The sequence below is a fragment of the Bacillus rossius genome (assembly GCF_032445375.1).
Source record: "Bacillus rossius redtenbacheri isolate Brsri chromosome 4 unlocalized genomic scaffold, Brsri_v3 Brsri_v3_scf4_1, whole genome shotgun sequence".
Lineage (NCBI taxonomy): Eukaryota > Metazoa > Arthropoda > Insecta > Phasmatodea > Bacillidae > Bacillus > Bacillus rossius.
The window spans coordinates 9,711,703-9,732,097 of record NW_026962010.1 but is presented as its reverse complement, the minus strand read 5'-3'; the positions used below and the strand labels follow the sequence as shown (position 1 = coordinate 9,732,097).

The 20,395-nt window shown below is 36.7% G+C and overlaps 1 protein-coding gene across 3 annotated transcripts in view; it reads left to right on the top strand.

The window, feature by feature from the left end:
* Positions 1-20,395, top strand: part of LOC134541641 (protein phosphatase 1 regulatory subunit 37) — a 107,253-nt gene that overhangs the window by 37,896 nt on the left and 48,962 nt on the right. For all 3 annotated transcript variants that reach the window (XM_063385218.1, XM_063385217.1, XM_063385219.1), the window contains exons 2-4: positions 14,084-14,181; positions 18,149-18,295; positions 19,919-20,038. In XM_063385218.1, coding sequence (XP_063241288.1) covers positions 14,084-14,181; positions 18,149-18,295; positions 19,919-20,038 — 365 coding nt within the window. The remainder of the gene's footprint in view (positions 1-14,083; positions 14,182-18,148; positions 18,296-19,918; positions 20,039-20,395) is intronic.

Sequence of the window (20,395 nt, the reverse complement as noted above, 5' to 3'; positions counted from 1 at the left end):
ACTTCCATGACGTGGAAAATTGTTACGCCATACTTTAATCACCATAGCAACAGAATTAATGTGCTTAAAGCGCATTTTAACTAATCTAAATGCGTTTAAAATAAACCTTAGAACCCTCTCAGGCACAATTGGTCAATTTCTAAGATAACATTTTATTTAGTATATTTTATGAAATAAGAATATTACACTTTGAATAAAATATTACTGTAAAATTATTTGGCCTACGTCCGCCAATTATATATATATATATTTTTAAATCTTGTGCAAAAACACTAAATATTATATGTTTGATTAACTGGACATCGGTAAACGCACCAACAATATAGGTGTGTCAAAATAAACTTTGTCACAGTGAAACTACCTTGGAATAATATTTCGTAAACTTAAAAAAATTAATCTCATTATGAAATAAACAAAACTTAAAGTTATATGACTAAACTAGCTTTATGTGTGTGTGTGTGTGTGTGTGTGTGTAGGTGCGCGCGCGCGCGCGCGTGTGTTTATTATGTGATATTTAATAGTTTTTTTCTGTACTCTTATAATAGTCAGGTCTTAAGAAAATTTAAAAAATTAAAAAGCAATTAAATATTATAACTTTATATTAGCTTTGTAACTGAAATAAATTTACAAGGAAGTGTATGTCCATATGTTATTGATGTTTAAACAAACGATAGGAATGGGAGGTGGTTTTCATTCACGTAGGAATTCAGTTCATGATGTGGACTTAACTTATTCTTTGCTTTGCTTATTTCTATGTTATTCCTTAAAAAATGTTGGTTTATTACAATTTCTCAAAGTTTGATAATTTATACAACATAGTAATAAACTAACACAAAATAACGTATTAAAAAAGGTATGACGCGTTGGTTATTTGAACTGTTAAGATGAGCACATTTATTAATGTGGATGTGGTCTATCACTATGAATTAAATGCATATTATTTTACGATTAGGTATATTTCACACGTTTTATACTTTAAATCAAACACAAATTCTCTTGTAAACTTCTTAAAATAATATTAGACGAATACATATCTAGATTAGCCCATCAAGAAGGAAAAATTAATCTAATTTAGTCCAGAGCTGAACACAAATTTTTTTTTAATCGATGACACTTAAGTTGCATTATATTTTGAAAGTGACGTACAGAAGAAAATGATAAAAAATCAGTTCCGTGCTAAAATTCTTTTAGAATATATGTTGTACATGTTTTGTGTATTTTCAGTATTTGGTTAAATTGACAGTAGTTTCTACCTGGATATACGGCCAGTATACGTCAAATTTAACAAGGAAAAAAAGTATGAACAATAAAAAAACACTTTTTCTCACTTCGGCTTTGGTTGCATAATAACTTCCTTGCTAGAGGTTTCATGTAAAGAAGAAAACCTTTTTAACAAGCTTTATCATTCTGAAGCTTATGGTAAAATATAAAGGAATGAAATTAGGTACACAAAAAAAATTAAATTATATTTTTTTAAAGTGAAATTTGTATACTGTAATATCCATTTATATAAAAAGTTTTTTTTTCCTATGACGGAATTTGAACCAAATCAAATAACACTTTGTAATTCGGAGGCGCGCGCTTTGCCAATTGTGCTATCAAAGCACAACACAAATTGACGAGAGATTGTTTGTAATTAATATAGCAAGGCCAATTTTTAACTTATTTTTAAATTTGAAATTAATTACTTTAAACATTATTCAAAGATATCAAAATTTGTTTTCGCTCTACCACTCTCAAAATAGTTGGCGTGTCCCTGCCAAAATTTTTGTATCTAGTGAATTTATAACTAAAGTCAAGTGGGATCATGTCGATATGGTAGCATAGGGTTGCCATTCTTTTACCCGGGCATGTTTTTTTTTTTGTGGCCTTGTTACCAGTCGGACAGGTTTGATAAGAAAACCAGCAACTGTCCTAGTTTTTTTTTTTTTTTTTCAAATAACACCCCCCCCCCCCCTTTTTTTTTCCCACTTAGCCCCGTGTAATACGTGCCCAAAACATATTTCGTAAGAGCGTTTAACTGTGATAGACTTAAGTCATCTTCATTTAAATGTCTGTTGATTAAGAATATGAGTACCTTATTAATGTTTGCATGCCATTTGGTTTGTATTCTTAGAGCTATTTATTTATATTCAATATTTATTCAAATGTCCTGCACTGTACACTCTGAATCAGGGGCGCAACAACAAGGGGGGGGGGGGGCAAGGGTATTTTGCCCCCCTTCCCCTCTGAAACCTTGAAGTGGGGGCAAACGGGGGCAAAGAAAGTGCTGTGTAATCAATTTTTAGATAATAAAACTGCTTAAATAGCACCCATTTTCCACCTTGAAATACAAATTTTCCCGGAGGAGGACCCCTGGACCCCCCGCTTCAATAGGGGGGATCGATGATTCTTTATAAAAAGGTATATTGCCCCCCCTTTGGAAATTTAGTTGTTGCGCCCCTGCTCTGAATAAATAATAGGCTATGACTGTTCAGTATTTTTTCCGGTGTCCCCCGCCCCTCTCCGAGGTCCTAAATTTTTTATATATATGTGTGTGTATGTGTGTATGTGTGTGTACGTGTGTGTACTAGCTAATGCCAATCATGCGTTACAAATGCCTCAGATATTTTTTTTTTTGTAATTTTTTGATGTAGGTACGCCTATACAGAGCATGTCTCTCTCTCTCTCTCTCTCTCATATGATCATATATATATATATATATGATCATATGATATATATATATATATATATATATATATATATATATCCCACTATAGCAACGAAAAATTTAAAAAATATATATATGTTTGTACCTATCTATATTTTTTTTATCCATCTTTATGCATGTCACTAATGTGGCATGTATATACAATAACGCGCGTATTCGAATAAAACGTTGTGTCAAAATTTCAAAGTAATTGGTGAAGAACTTTCTGAGATTTGGGATTTTGAACTAACACACGCGCACAAAGGAAGAAATAGAAAGCAAAGAGCGGGCAAAGTGTAAATTAAATTGTGCGTGCGCTGCTTGTAAGTGTCCTCGTGTTGCGTGCTTCTCGCCTAGTAACTAACTGTACGGCGGCGGCACAGCAGCGCTGGCGCTGTGGAAGCAAGCGGTCGTTGCGCCACGCCGCGCCGCGCCGGTCCGCCTCAGACTCGCCGGCTGCAGTATTCCTGGCCCAGGGGGAGGGGGGAAGGGGAGGCGTCTCTCCTCGTTGCGACACCGCCACCCCACCCCCCTCCTGTCTCCCGGGTCGGCACGCGGTCTCTTCCCGCGCGTCGGCCGCTCGTCATCGCCACTCGGTCGGCGCGCGCGCGCGGTGACTAACGTCCGAGCCGGGGTACAGCGGCGCACACAGACGTCGAGCGTGGGCCAGACACACTGGCGCTGCGTTATCTCTCCGCCAGGGGTGGCCAGCCTCTTTAGCAGTCCCGGCCTGTACTCTGCGTCAACAACTGATTACCGTTCCGTTTCCTTTTGGGGTTATTATTGCACGCAGTGGCGGATCCAGAGGTTCACCTCGGAGGGGGGCACTCTAGGATTCCAGAGTAGCCAGAGAAGAAAAAATGTCTTAAAACTACTTAATTTGTATTTAATCTACTCACACTACACATAACATCCAACCACCAGATTTTATGATTCTACAAGAAATTCATTAATTATATTAAAATATTTTATTGGTTTCAGAAACAATCTATTTTGTCGGCAATATTATTTAAAAGGGGGGGGGGGGGGGGGGCACTTGCCCCATGTGCCCCGCTTGGATCCTCTACTGATTGCACGTAAACAGAAAGTCCATCCTAGTGGACTGAGCTGTCAGCTTTGCCTGGATGGCTTTATGTACTTGCAGTACAAAATGTAAGAGCAACGGAAAATGAAATTTTTATTACGTGTTATAATGTTGTTTGATTTCATTTGATTTAGCAGTGAAGTAGTTATTTCCTGTTAAGGGGCCCGCCTAGGTCGTTTCCACATCGGTCAGGCCGATGTCGGAATATGCTCCAGACATTTGTTTGACACACTGCAAATGAAGAAGAAAGTAGAAAGACTGGTGAAACGGTTTAAGGCGATTAAGGGGGGGGGGGGGAACTGGAAGATAGGTTGAAGAGATGGGATTATAGAGGGAGGAGGGATCACGAATGGAAGATTCAGAGGGAGTGAAGAGGAATAGAAAGAGGGAAGCAAGTATTCCTGGTAGGACGAGGCGGGAGTGGAATGGGCTTGAGGGGAACACTTGAGATGTGAGAGAAAGGAAGGACTTCAAGAATTGGGTGAAAGGGTTGAAGGGAGGGGAAGACTCCTTACGGCCGAACGAAAGTTCAGTTGCAAGTGTACAAACATGTGTGTGTGTGTGTGTGTATGTATAAAGAGAGAGTAATGGATGTATTTGTGTTAGTGAGGATGAATCATAAGTGCGACGCTCGCTGGTGCTTCTAGCGCGGTATCGCCACCAAGAGTAAGGCTGTGGACGGGCGTGCAAACGGGAAGCCTAAGATGTACATCAAGTTCTGTCCCTGCCCGAACACGCCCGAATATTCACCTTCGGCCAACCTCGGGGTTATTTATATATTCATATTTATATTTCTCTGTTTATTTTAGTGTAGCTATACTAACCTAACTAACCGTAACCTAGCCGACCACTTTTAATATTTGAATTCATTTTTTCCTGCGCAAAAATAAAACAAGTCCCGAGGTTGGCCGAAGGTGAATATTCGGGCAGGGACAGAGCTTGATGTACATCTTAGGTTTCCCGTGCAAACCTTTTTGTCTTTACTATGATATTTGATCTGTAACCATATCTTTATATGGCGTATAAATGAAGACAAATGTTTAACGCAAGTCCCTCGAGTGCGTTCAAGAAGTTCATTTTAAAAACAAAATCCAGCAACAATTACTCATCCGCCCTTAGCGCATTTATTAATGCTTTCGTAAACAGGCGCACACCACTCTAATATCTTGAGCAGTTTTTAAATTGAGTGGTTTTTTTTTATGAAGCTCTACACACCTATGTATGCCCCAGTATGCGGGGTTCTTAAGTGTAGCAGGCCACTGTCTTGGTGGGTAAAAAATGACCTGCAGGCTACTGGTCTATACTACTATAAATGCAAATGTTGAGACATATAATGTTTGAATATACATTAACCGCGTCATGTTCAACAGCTGAACCACTTATTTCGTACAGAGAGAGATGTTCCATGTTCTAGAGTAACGTAGGATCCATATATCTCGGAAACTTAATAGCTCCTCGAAAACAAGACCCAAGTTTTAGTACCATCAAAGCTTTCGCACAGTTCACAAAAAAAAAATATGTATTGCTTCGAAAATCAAAGTTACATTTTTTTAAAATAAATTAATTGTACAACAAAATTTACTAACAAAGGGTAACTAGCAGTGTTGATTAGTACAGTCAGTACACCAATCTCCAAAACACATAACCTTCACCCATGTGATTTTAATTTACCATCAAAAGGATAAATTAAAATTGTTAACAACCATTTAGTAGGCGTTAAGTTGTAAAAAATGTTGGAAAATTTGAGTGGAAAAAATGTTATTTATTAATCCATCTAAAGAATATTTAAATTGAACAAAAAATAAAAACATTTTTAAGTTGTGCGAATATATTTATATAATAAATTGCTACAAAACTTATACCATTTATCTATACTGATATTATAAAGAGATAGTGTGGGGTTGTTTGTTTGTGAGAAATAAACTCTAAAACTACTGCAGTGATTTCAAAAATTCTTTCACTATAATAAAGCTACATTATTCCACATGGACGTAATATTTAAAAATTACTGTTACGAACTTTGGAGGCAAGGTTGCGACGCGCGCCAGGTACCTGATCGGCCTGGGGTCCCCGCACGGCCACTGACGTCACAAGCGCATACATTCGTGGATTACAGCGGCCTGGCCTTCCTGCTTCCTCAGCGCTGTTATCTATCCCTTAGCGGCTTTAGAATCCCGCGGGCTTGCTGAGGCCGCCGCGTGGAGTGGCGTGAGTATGAGTGTAGCGCCCCACTCTTCTGGATGCTTCGAGCGTCGGGTCGGCCCGGGATGACGCGACACGTCACAAACCCCTCCAGTCAGTTCCAGAAAGACTGTCAACGGGTATAAAAGCGGCGACGCTGGTCTCCAGGGGAATTCCAACAGGCGAGTTGAGTGAAGTGCGAGTTTGGCGAGTGGCGCAGATGCGGAGCGACGGGATCGAGAGAGTGCGACTGAGTGGCGCGAGACTGTGTGTGTGGACAGGCGCGAGGTGAGGGGCGAACCACTGTCGAGCCTAGCTCCAGTGAGGAGTGCGAACTGCGGACTGACAGATACTTAGTGATTTGTGAACAGACATTAAGTGTGGTGATTTGATTAGTAATGTTACTATTAGTAGCAAATAAAACTAGTATATAAAATTAATTGGGCTATCCATACGAACCCGTTTTTCCCCCAGTCGTGGCAATACGTTAAGACGTGACAATATTTCTAACGCTACCAAATTTGACTCATTAAACTGTTACAGATGTAACCATGTCCGTTTTGACCTTACCTACTTCACAGAGGAAAAAAATATGGGTTTATTGAATTATAACCAATCATGAAATATTAATCGGACAAACCACATTTTTTAATTGTTTTGTAATAAGTTTATTCGATTGTTTAGCAACTATTTTTATAATGTATAATATCAGTTTATGTTTGGGGAAAGGAAATAAATTGAAAGGGACATTATGAGAAAAGAATTAAATATGTATTCCAAATGTAATTATGCACAAGATAATAATTTTGGAATTACATTTTAGACAGCTGTGTTTAATTTGCTTTTCACTTGCACCACCCTAGTTTTTGCCCCCTATATTTGTTTTGCATTACAAAAAATTAATAAGTTTGTTATTTTTTGTAAACACTTGTAACTCTAATTATGGTAGATCACTTACTGTTAGACCTGTTTTTCATATATTTTTTCACCGTAGGATAATGCAGTGAGAGTAAATGTGGTTTTATATACTAAGTAGTTGTATAGCTATACTTAAAATATAATTTTATAATTTCTTAAAGACTTTTTGGAATCTCTCCTTAATTGATTGTCACTGCTTCTTATAAATAACTTTAGCTAAAGACTCAAAGCATAGGATCACATAGTTTTTTAACTCGTGAAATTGGTGTGAGGTACCATGTGTTGCTATCTCAGTTGTCTCTTGTTACCAATTCACTACTGAGTCCATACTATCTTCAGTGGTAAATAAATTAAAAAATTAACTAAAAAATCAAAAGAAAATTGTATAGGTTCGTGTATGTATACCTTATTTGCACCTTGATAACAATCTAAACTGTCTGGGAATGTGTGTATTATAGCCTATTAAATTCCACCCATTTTGTGATCCTAGCGGCGTGAAACTGAAGTATGAATTTTTTAAAATTCATTATTTCTGTACCATGTACACACAAAAAAAATATGTTCTGTTTTATTGTAAAACCTTAAATTATTATCTACAACATTTGTTTGAAATAATTTTTTATACGACCAACCATTGATGCAAGGGGTGGAATAAACAATGGTTGGAGTACAATAAAAATCATAACTCCCTTCGTAGATATAACATCGAATTCCTACAGATTGTTTGTCAATCTTATAATTTTTATCTAAAACTTTTGACTGAAACAATTTTTTATTAGACTATCCATTGCTGCAAGGGATTGAAAAAATGAGGGTAGAATTAAAAAAAATCATAACTCCCTTACTTTGTACACTATTCAATACGTTCAGATTGTTTGAAAATCTTTGTAATCTTATAATTTGTATCTAAAACTTTTGTCTGAAACAGTTTTTGGTAAGACAAACCATTGTTGAAGGGGTTTGAAAAAATAAAGGGGTAAAAATAAAAATAAAAAATTTAAATACCATGTACACTGTTAAATCCATTCTGTTTTATTGTAAAAACTTAAATTATTGTATACAACATTCGTCTTGAATTTTTTTTATACGACCAAACATTACTGCAAGGGGTGGAATAAACAGGGGTTGAATGGCAAAAAAAAAAAAGTCATTACTCCCTTAGTAGGCACACTATCAAATCCGTTCAAATTGTTTGTAAACCTTATATATATTATGAAAACTTTTGTCTGAAATAATTTTTGAAACAACCAACCATTGCTGCAAAGAGTGGATAAAGAGGTTTGAAAATACAAAAATAAATTAATAATTAATCTTTAGTAGGCATACCTTCAAAACCGTTCACATGTTGTATCTCTTGAAATTTTTATCTAATACAAACCATTACTGCAAAGGGTTGAAAAAACCTGGGGTTGAAATAAGAAAATAAATACAGCTCTATAAAAATAATGTTTATTTTTGTTTAACTTTTTAAATGTTTTTGAAAACTTTTGTGTAAAAATTTTTAAACAATTACTGTAAGAGGTGGAAATAACAAGGCTATAAAGACAGAGTCGTTACTTTTTTAATAGATATACTATCAAATTAGTTATAATTTATTGTAAAACCACCTAACTTTATCTAAAATCTTTGGCTAAACAATTTTTAATGAAACTATTTCCGGAAAAAAATGGATTTAAATTTAAAAAAAAATCCTTTGTATGAAATTTGTTGGAATTTATTTTTAAACATCTTAATATTACCTTAAACCTTTATAAAAAAAACTTTATACGACTACGTATTAGTGCAAGGGATAACAGTTAGTGTTTGAAGGTAAAACAATAGCATAACTTCTTAATAGGCGTAATATGAAATTCGTTCTAAGTTTTTTAATATTGGATGCATTGAGTTAAAAACATTCAACATATTTTCGCTGCATGAAATATGAGAAAATGTTTCATCAATCGTTTTGGCATATAGGAGAACTTATAGAATTGTATGTACACTGAGTTCTTGGAATGTTCCATAAGTTAATAAAGTTTCCAAAACATTTCCAGAAGAAATATTGTACTCCGAAATCTACCTACGCATGTATAGGCTGTGCCGAGTGGGATGTTTTATTACTAACTTTTTACCGACAAGTTGATTTTATTCAGATAGTTATAAAATGAAGATATTTCATCCAGACAACATTCTTCCAGAGACTTGTGTACTATTTTGCAGCATTACAAAATAAGTGAATTTGAGTCGGTGATGTCAGGATTGGTCTGCTTGTTCCGCATTCACGACAGACTTCTCGGAGAACAGTGTGACGTGGCGTCAGCTCGATCCTCGCCAACTATGTTGACCTTCCTTGGCGGTTTCGTGTGAGCTATTACGTCGGTGGTCGCCAGCAGTTGAATTCTGCGCAACATGTAATCATGTTGTACCCGCTCTTAACGGAAGGCGGTCCTAGCTTCAGTGGCGTGGTCTCTTCTCTTCAACTGGTGTTCCTCCCTACGTATCAGAATTGGGTCTTCGTTCGCGGGAAACTTAGGGGACGTTGCCAATGTTCAGGTGACGGCTGCTTTGAACGTCCAATCTCTTAAAAGCTACTAATACCATGACATTTTGAATTTTTTGGAATATTTAGCCATAGCTGGCATTACTGTTTTTGTATTATATCTTATGGCTTGACAAGTGACAGGCCATGAGCGCAGCTTGGGAATATCTTGAAGTCAACACTAATGCTCTAGCAGGGTGTCGTCAGCTCGAGAAAACAGGGAAAAGTCAGGCAATTGAAGTCCCACTGCCCATAAGTCAGGGAAAACTCTTTGCGATAAGAATTGTTAAATTAGTTCCTAAACATGAGCACCAGAGATTTAGTTTGTCCGACTTAAAATTTATTCGTCCACAAGCAAATGAAAAAGGGGGGGGGGGGGGGGGGGATCGTAGTATGGGGTTTGTTGGGTTGCGTGTGCTAGTGGCCAATGTTTTTATCTTTGGTCGATGTGTTGAACAAATGAAGAGGCTGATTTCTGCTGTCCACATGAATACATTTGACAGAGCGTGGAAAACATGGCTTGACATATTTTTTAAGCATTCGTTTATTAACCTAGTTATATATTAAAATTTGGGGAAAATGTGATTAGTAGTTTGGCCATATTTAAACAGATATACATTTATGATAATGTGCATTGAATCGACTGGTAGTTTTGTAGCCAAGTGGTCTCAAAAACTGACTTATGCTGTTACAAATAAAAAAGGGTTTTCATATTTATATATTTTGTATTAATAGCTGACAATATTTTACAATATCTAGGCTGTTGCTTTAACCTAAAAAGTATACAAGTAAATAAGAAACAACTTTTTGTGTAACAAAGAGACTGGTAGAGATCTTAGGTAATGCTTTATCTGGCATTTATGTTTATTTTTATCATGCTTTATTGGTTAGCCAAAATAAGTGAATACACTTCAAAAACAAAATACGGAAACGGAACCACCCATCCACACTCCACGCATTTTGAGCAGTTTTGAAATCGGATTGTTTCTTATAAAGCTTTGCTGCTGCTAGTCTGGAAAATAGGGAAAATTCGTGAAAATTTTTTATAGTTGATTCTGTATACATCCTGTTTAAATGTAAGTTATTACTTTTTCTGCCCCCTACACATAAAAATAAACTGTTTCTTCCTGCCAGTTACAGGCTAAAGAATACTATTTAACATTCTTCAGAAGGTATGGAAAGATATTGTTGGTGCCCAGCCATGCCAGAATTTGTGATAAATTAGGAAAAATATGAAAGGCAAAAACAAGTATAAATACAAGAAGAGAAAAAATGCATTGTCCTTACAGTCCATTTACACGTAGCTGGTGTTCTTTTGGTGTAGAGTGGATCTCTAGATATAGTTCCATCTGTTTTATTTCCTGATTATCTGAATCAGTATAAGTAATGGAAGACATAAATGGCAATTTATGACCAAAAGATTGTGACAAGTCTGTATACGTTATGAAAATGTGTATTATGCCGGATTTGTAATCTTGACTCTGCACATGACAACCTTATCTAGAGTTAGATTGATTTAGTGTGTGTTAAATCTAGATTGTAGACTTTTGTGGTCAGACTAGTTGTTTGTTAGCTTCTGGGTTGAGGCAGACGTTTTGGCGTCTCCTGTTGCAGCCATTTTTAAGGTCGATATTACAATTTTAATTTTATGAAATTTTGTATTTCTATTTGCAATTGCGATATTATTTTTAATGTATTATTTATATAGACTGCGTCATGTAATTGTGTCTCAAATTAACTTTTCTCAGAAGTATTATTACTATGGTACCAATTTCCCAAAATATTGCTTGCACAGCATCACACTATTGTTGCCCCCCCCCCCCCACCGAGAGGGGAAACAAGAGGAAGGGTTGATTAGAGCGAACACTAACACAGTGTTGTGAGAAACACAGGAAATTTTTATTGAAATTATTGCAACGTCGAACAAACTGACACTCATATATGCTTGAAGACATTTACAGCAGTGCCTGGTTACTGGGAGTACTCTATTAAGCGTAACTAAAAACAAATAAAGGTCCAGTTATCAAAAGGCAACCATTAACACGAACCAAATACCAAAGCTATTCTCATCGTAATTATGAAACAATTATTAGCAAAGTAAAAATATTTAATTAAAATACTGTTTACAAGAATAAAAATGACTGCAAATGGTCTTATTATATTCTCAATGCAACTCGTTAGATATGGCTCAGAAACAACGTATTTTTACTATAAGAATATATAACAAGACAATTAATATTAACTTAACTGTAAAATAATAGCCCTTGGACATTAAAATAATGCAACTCGTTGCAGTTCGTATCTAGCTTTTGTCAAACTGTGCTATTGAGGGTGTTAAGTTATAGACGATAGTGGCATTGAAGTTAAGCCCCTCGATTATTCAGGTGATGACTTTAATGAGGAAGCCTAAGATGTACATAAAGTTCTGTCCCTGCCCGATTACACCCGAACAATTCACCTTCGGCCAACCTCGGGTTTATTTATATATATGTTTATATTTCTCTATTTATTTTAATGTAGCTATACTAACCTAACTAACCGTCCATAGTGTTTAAAAGTGTTTTAACGTAGCTAACCTAACCGACCACTTTTAATATTTGAATTCATTTTTCCTGCGCAAAAATAAAACAAATCCTGAAGTTGGCCGAAGATGAATTTGTTCGGGTGTAATCGGGAAGGGACAGAACTTGATGTACATCTTCGGCTTCTCACTATTATGACACTCGTCTCAGAGATGGCTGTTAGCGAGGGTCCGCTCCAGGGCCGGAGTAAGGCGAGTCACCTCTTGGTCGTGTTGCCTACCACGTGGCGCTCTGCTCCCCAACGACACTCGAGTGCTCCGCTGGCATGGACCGGGTGCTGGACACCAGGCTCCGAGGATGACCTCTACAGCTGGGCGAAAGAGCAGCCACACCTCGCTCTTTCGTCTCGTCGGCTCTCGTGATCTGTCACACTCGAAATGGAGAATTACTATCCAGCCAACTTCTCCATGTTGTTTCCGTTGCGATGTTGTCAGTGACTTAGGCCGGCTTGCACAGTCGTGACTTGAGACGAAGTGGAGTATTCTTCCATTTGATTAACCTGCCAAGCTTTTTCTCGGACTCACCTGACTCTGCAAGCAGCCCTAAGACTCGTTATATTCCAGTACTTCCCACTTCGTCGAACACCAAAGTCCAGTGTTTGTATGTCAAAGTCGGGTGATTATTGCTCTGCCTTAATATGTCAGTCACTGGCCCGGTCACATACATCAAGTCTTATTTATAGCCTCCGACGACATGTGTCCTAGCAGTAATATTCTTTTCCACTCGCACTCGCTTGACGAGTAATCAAAACCAAGTCGTCGGCGAGTATTTTTATGCCTTGGTGGCGACTTGCCCCTTACCCGAAGATCGTAAATCAGCTGAGTGATTTTTCAGAATGTACTCGCTCAGCGAGTACCCACTCGCTCCGTGAGTGGCGTCGACGAGTAACTGGACGAGTTACCTCTTCTGCGGCTATCTCCTGCTGGCTGCTCGGCGCTGAAAGGGCCGAACTCACTTGAAAAAGTTTTAAGTCCAACTTACACTTCTGAAACTAAGTTCAATGCTCAGGTCGTTATGTTGTTGGGCAGAGTGACGTTGCTTGATGACGTGGTGACGGCAGGATGATGGAGTTGGTGAGATCTTCCTCCTCAGCTCTCCGAAGACTGTAGGCCAAACCTGGTCCTTATATACTCCCTCGGCTGGTATCGACTTTGTGGGAGAACCCTCCACAAACATGGAGTTACTTCTCCGCCTCCTGAGGGGAGGGGAGGGGGGGGTGTGTAAAGTCAGGTGACTAGTCGGACGCGCCTTGGAGCCGCTGTGTATGAAGCATGCTTGAGGGGTAGGCAACCAGAAGTACCTCGCTGTGCGGCCGGTGGTGTCACATCCAGGGGCTAACTCACAAAACATTATTACAATCTGTATTACGTTGCGGGCGGAAACACTATGTTTTTTGACGATCACATGAAGTTGTTGGCAAACGCTGTTGATGGAAAAAAAACAGTGACAGAAAGTTCAGGTAGATCACTGCTACTACATTTGAGAGTTGTCAAGTGTGAGACAAGGTTACTTGACATGGACTATAAATACATTGCTAAAAAGTGCAGAATTATCTAGCCTAGTCCACCTCACTCTATCTCACCATGGCCTCTGGCTTCATCATCAAGTCACCACCATCAGTCATGGTTGTTACAGGTAGTGAAAACTGGGGAAATTTTAGGGAAATAATAATTGTCAGAGAATACTGAGAGAAGTCTGGATTATCACAAATATATCTGTGGAATTTTTTCTGGACACCTCACGAAATTGTAAAAACATGAAATATCACATACCTCGATTTGCAGAATCGTGGGATTTTTTTTATTACTGTAAGCCTGGATTTTAACAAATAAAAATAGGAATTTCAGCATGTTTACATATAGGTTCAGGAGCCAACATTTGATAGTTTTAGGCGACTTAACATCATAGGTTTACAAACACGTGCATCAATCCAAAGTGGTTAGTGGCACTGCTTGAACTATTCTTGTCTGGAAGATCAGAGAATCATGACAACCCATGTCTAGGTAACCTGTTAAAAGTGAGGGAACTTTGTGATTCCAAGCTTGTGGCAACCCTGTCGTTGTCTGTTGTGACCGGGTGACTGAGGCGGGGTGGTTGTCGTGTGCTTCCAGCGGAGAACGTGAGTCGCGATGACCTCGTCTCCATGTACAAGGCTTCGTGCGAGAAGCACGGGGCACAGGCTCTGCCACAGCTGCTCAAGCAACTGGAGGTGAGTTTGTGTTCCACTTTCTTTCAGTGTTGGTTGCACTCAATTTACGTCCTGTCAGTGGAAGATCCTTGTATTGTTTCTCAAATTTTCTCGGGGGTTGGGACAATTAAGAAGAATTTTATGTATATGTTTTCCCAAAAGATTTTCCAAATTTGCTACTAATTCAAACCTACTGAATGAACTTTCTTAATACCCAACTCGATGGCTGTTTTATGTAAATATTTTTAATATCGTCATCAGATTTATATTCAGGTTCATAATTTCCATTACTTAATTACAATTTTTGAAACTTTTTAAGTTGTGATCTTCCACTTAAATTAAAGCAAATTATTGTCCGCTGGAACTCTCTCAAGCATGGAAACCGTACTAAGCTTGTAATTTGTTTATAATTTTTTTTTTATAAATGACTGGTTCAGATGATATCATTCTTACAGATAATTGTGAAGTGTGTTTGCACATGAGTTTATCATTTTTGTGGACTTAATTAATAGCCAAATTGACAGAATCATGAAGTATGTTGTGTGCGCCAAGATAGCAATTAACATGAATTGTTTGCTAGTGCTCCAAAGAAATTCTGTGTTCCTTGTTAGTGTGTGTGTTTGCTACTGCAGCAGCACACAACTGTCTATTTTTTTAAACTGTCTGTTACTTTTTTAATTACTTAGATTTATTATCATACCCTGGTAATTGCTAAATAAAAAGAGAAAAAAGTTAGAATTTTTAAAATTCTCTTCTCCATTATTGTGAGATTAAGTTTTATGTTATAAGTAAACTATTCAATTAATTCACATGTTAAATTTTTTATGGGAAAAAATGGTATTATAGATTATGTATGTACAAACAGAGGAAAAAATTTGAAACAAAGAGTGTAAAATAATTAATATTATTAAAATTTTCAGTGATAACATAAAAATATTGACTTCCTTAATCTCCAAGTACTTTTGTGACAGGTGAGATAATGCCACATGATATTCAGCACGGGTGTGATATGTCGCCACGCAGGCTGCATTTCCAGACAAGAGCCGGAGTTGTGATCTTCGTAATCTTGATGCGTCCTACAGTGGGGATAACCACTCAGCCCTTATCTTTTGCTGATATTGATCACTGTTTAATAATATGGCAATTGAATGACAGTTGTATAGTAGTGGCGAGCATAGCAACATAATGTTACATGTGCACAGATTCATAAGTTGGTTAGAAATTAGTGTTACTGGTTTGTATGATTTCTGCAAGTCAAAACCGTTAACCAATTTGTCCTTTTTTTTTTTTACCTGTTGTCAATGATGTCATTAGAGTTAGACAAACCTTTTGCAAGTCAGGAAAATCAGAGTGTATAATATGGTATCATCCAAGAATTTGTCTTGCCTAATTTCAGGAAACCATGGAAAACTGATTTCAAGATAGTTGGACCAAAATTCAAACTTGGGTCATACCAAATGGGAGTCCCAACATCATAAAATTGTGCCAATTTGCCCTGTAATTTGTTAGATATGTTGTGTGGTTATCACACTTCTGAAACCACCTTCCTTTTACATTGTGGTATTAACAACAGAGCTGTTTAGATTTTAGTAGATACCAAAAAGTACATAAATATATATATTTTTTAATAGTTGGATAATGGGATTCATCTTTCATCACATTTCTCTCTACCAAGTTTAAATTGGTTTTTACTTGTTAGTTTTGAGAAGTAAGCCTTTGGTATTTTATAATTATATGAACAGAATACCATACTGGCAAAGTTAAATGTTTGCCGTTAATACTCAGAAACACAGTGTTTACTTTAATGAAATATAGTTAATAACTAGTCTGGAAGTTAGATTGCAGATAATCTCTCTTTATTTTTAAGTATTATAAAATATTTAAAATGAAAACATGAAAACAGTATTTATGTTATGAAACCTTTAACTGAATTGAAGCCATGGAAGAATAGTTCCATGGTAAGCAATGTATAAATAATCACACATTAATAAAACAGGTATAACCAAGTACATGAATCAACATACTAGAAGAGCCAAAGACAATTGACCTAACAGAGCAAAATGATACTACTTAAAAAATGTTTCTATGGCAAGGAAAAGTATTACGAGGATATATATATATATACACACACACACATAAATCTATATAATTATAACAGGGATGAATTTTTTTCATGTTTATTATACAAGAGATTATTTATCAAGGTCGTAGACATATTTCTAGTGCAAGCAAACAATATTCCGGTGCCCCTTCTACCGGGGAGGTTAGTAATACCCCCCAGTCGAGGAGATACAGGAAATATTTGAAATTTTATGCTTCAGAAATGGTTTTAATTAAATATCAGGATTATCAGTAAACTTCTGCACACTAAACGTATTAAAAAAATCATAATTATTTCAAAATTTCACAAATTAAAATTTCACATTTTGCATAAAAATTTGCTGATGAATTACCAACATTAAAATTATAATTGTGCAGGTATTTAAAAATTACGTTTATCTTCAAGTTTTTTTTATGAAACTGTTCATTAAATTACCTTTATTTCTAATTTTTGTAAGGGGCATATGGGATTTATATTTGCCACAGTAATTTGCTGAAGATTGAATACTATTTCTAACTTAGTTTGTAGCTCAAATTAGATTAATTTAATTTAAAATTAGATTTTATTAATAATTCTGCTAACTGAACTATGATATATTTGTTGAGTTCATAGTATTTATTACAATACAATTGTGAATTACCTGTAAACATTTTTTTTAGACATATACAAAATAAGTATATTAAAAATGCACATTAAATTTAAAATGTTGGAAACAGTGGGGTTCCAGTGGCAATTATTGAATAAATCTAGAGTTGTGGTTATAACAATTGTAAATAAATAAAGAATCAAATATATTTCTTCTGTCAGAAAGAAAACATAATATGGAATTTAAATCTATTTTCTTACCATTGTTTATTTTTTGGCTTATGAAGTTAGATAATTTGATTTGAACATAATTCAGTTTTTCAATAGATCAGAACATTTGATACTACGTATTCCAAATAATAGAACCACATTTAGGTTTTGATCTAGCGAGTTGCTGAGTAGAGGGACAAGGTGGAATGTAAATTTTGAAGCGTTGAATTTAATATATTTGACGAGACCAAGAATTCTGTCTGAGTAAGACAAAAGGGATTCTACATGAAGACGGAAATATGTATAGTTTTGAATAAAGTGGAATTCTTACATATTTAACATAGTGTGACTTGTGAAGTTGGATAATTTTCAAGTTTGTAATCACAAACGATTTTGATGAAATTTTTCTTGAAGGTGATGGTGGTGGGTTTTTTCAATGTGACCCGGTGGCCAACGTTTTTGTGCGCGATCGGCTCGGTTGGTGCCGGATCACGGAACGTGCCGAACCGTAGAATTGCCGGATTGAAGACCTTTCACTGTAACTTGTTCGTATGTGACTCGTCAGTTCGTAGATGAAGGTTTGTGTTTGATCCCCGGTGTGGGCCAGTGGCGGATACAGAAAAATCTCAAGGGGGGGGGGGGGGGGGGGGGCGGCGCAGGTCTACCTTTTCCACACACTCCCTTGTTACGTCACCTTGGTTGCTAGGATGCAGCCAGAGATCTTTTTCCAAGCTCTATCCGTTTCATTTACGTCTCGCCCGAATATCTGCTGTTGTTGGTGCATAATTGTGTGCTATATGTAGTTAAAATGGCCAGTTGTGCAGTATACAAATGTCAAAATCACTACAGAAAAACTAAAGATTCTAGTCACATGCAAAGCTTAATAAAACTTTATTCAAACTGTTTCCAAGACATGAAGTCGTTAAAGGTAAGTGTATGAATGTGTATTGTATAACATCGGCGGCCAAGAACCATGCTTGGTGCTGGGCTGCCCTGGTCAAGGGGGGGCACGTGCCACTGGTGTGGGCTGGGAGCCGCCAGGAGGGACCCCGAGACGGCGGTGCGAGGGCGTGTGTGCGGCCGTGCTCGCAGGGCCTGGACGTGGACGCGGTGCGCTGCGAGCTGCTCAGCCTGAAGGGGGAGCCCTTGTCGCCGCTGCACTGCGAGTGCTTGGAGGAGGTCCTCAAGAGGGTGCAGTTCAAGGTCGTAGACCTGGACGGCACCGCTCTCGACGACGAGGTGGGCTCCTCCGCTCCTCTTTTCCTGAAATCAACACTTAATTATTTTTTACAATTTTTTTTAAAATCTTACATAATTTTTAAGTTGAGGTGGCCACCTGGCTGGATGCACAAGCTCTAAAAGTGCGGGGGTGCTAAGGGCTAGGGATGTTACCGATGCATCAGCAAGAGATCGGAACCGGCCGGTTTCAGGTAATTCACCGATTCTCAAAGAATCGGAAAACGACCAATTTATTCCGATTACGATTGTAATAATTTATAGATTTATACTTTATACAGATATTTTTTTAATTAAAGTTCAGTACATACTTCATTATTACCAAAACCTCATAAGGCCGAACGATGTTATTTTTTCCAGTGGTAAAAAACCTGTACTTTAATGATTGCATATAATTATGAACACTAAAAATTAATACAAAAAATATTTCATTTTAATTAAAAATTAATTTCACGAATTTCACGCATGTTAATCTGTCGTTTCTTGCGTGCAATTAAGGTTAATTCTACTACAGGTTAGGAAGAAAACGAATTGTCTAATGGGCGAGTTTGGCAGGGAAAAAAATTCTGTCGCTAGGTGCGCTGGCATAGCAGCAGTATATCTTGTTTTACTTTTTTTTTATTTTGAAAAATAAATTAAGATATTCTATAAAATACATTATTTGAAAGACCATTTGGTTTTATCAAAACCACTTGGTTTTAAACCACTGTGGTTTAAATCATCCAACACTGATTTCCCCCCAACATTCCACTATGCAATATATGTAAGAGCATTTTGTGCTCTCTCTCTTGCTCTCTCTCACACACACACACTCACCCACACACACACTCACCCACACACACACTCACCCACACACCAACTCTCACACTCACACACATTACTACCCAAAAGTGATCTGTGACCATCCGCTTTTAAGGAAACTATTTGTACACAAACCCGTAAGAGCAGTGCATGGATTATATTGTAGTTTTTCTGTCAAAATTTGTTTGACCTTTGCCAAGTCTTTCATCAGTATATTACATTTCATGTTTAAAAAATAAAAAAGTTGCATCTGTGGAAACAAGCATCCTTTTCTTATTTTAAGAAAATATTTTGATAAATAAAGTATTATTTTATTATTATAATATCATTATTGATAATATTAATATTGTTCAAAGGGTGTACAGCAAGAATTAATCTTTACTTTACTAGTCCAGTTTATGGATTACAACTGGGATATAGGAGCCATTTGTGTAAGAAAGAGTCAGCAACAATTTAGAATTGTTGATAATTTATGCTTGTATGTTGTACGTGACATATTCTGCCTCTTGTAAATGGGCATGTATTTAGTGTTAAAAATTTTTTTACTTTTTTATGTGCATGTCAGAAGTTTATATCAAAAATTATTGTTTCAACTTGAACTGTAATGTATGTACATTATATATTTACTTAAAATCTTTGTGTCTTTTATATTTTATAGACTTTCATCTTAAAATATCAACATCATTGTACTTTAATTACATGCCGTCAGAAAAATGTTTCTTATTGAGTTGGAGACAGTTTCAAACAGTCCATAAAGTATGAATGTTAGAGAGTTTATATTGATCTGTAGCCTCTCAGCAGGTGGTGGTATGATGTGTTCTGCAGGCTGCAGCATCCATCTTCGACATGATAGAGTATTACGAGGCAGCTAGTCACATCAACATTTCCAATAACCACAACATTGCTGGCATGGGATGGAAAGCGTGCGCCAATATGATAAAAAAAGTAAGTTCATTTGGCCTTTTTTTTGTCATTTTACTTTCTTGTTGCCTTGGATTCCCAGTAAAAACTTACCACAAAACATATTTTTTTAATATGTGTGGTTATAAAAAGTGAATGTCACTAAATAGTTTCATGAAATGACTTTTATTTGTCTTGCGTTCCACACTGACTCAGATATGCAGTTTTTAAGCCTTTTCAGTGTCATTTGTATGGCCTGTCCATATCCTACAATAGTAACTGCCTTTATTTCACACTATAGGTTTTCTTATTGGTTACAAATTCTGTTATTAGTGATTGAGACTACTGCTAACACAGGGATTTTAAAATACTGAGATTAGCTGGATGCACTGCACCTAATGA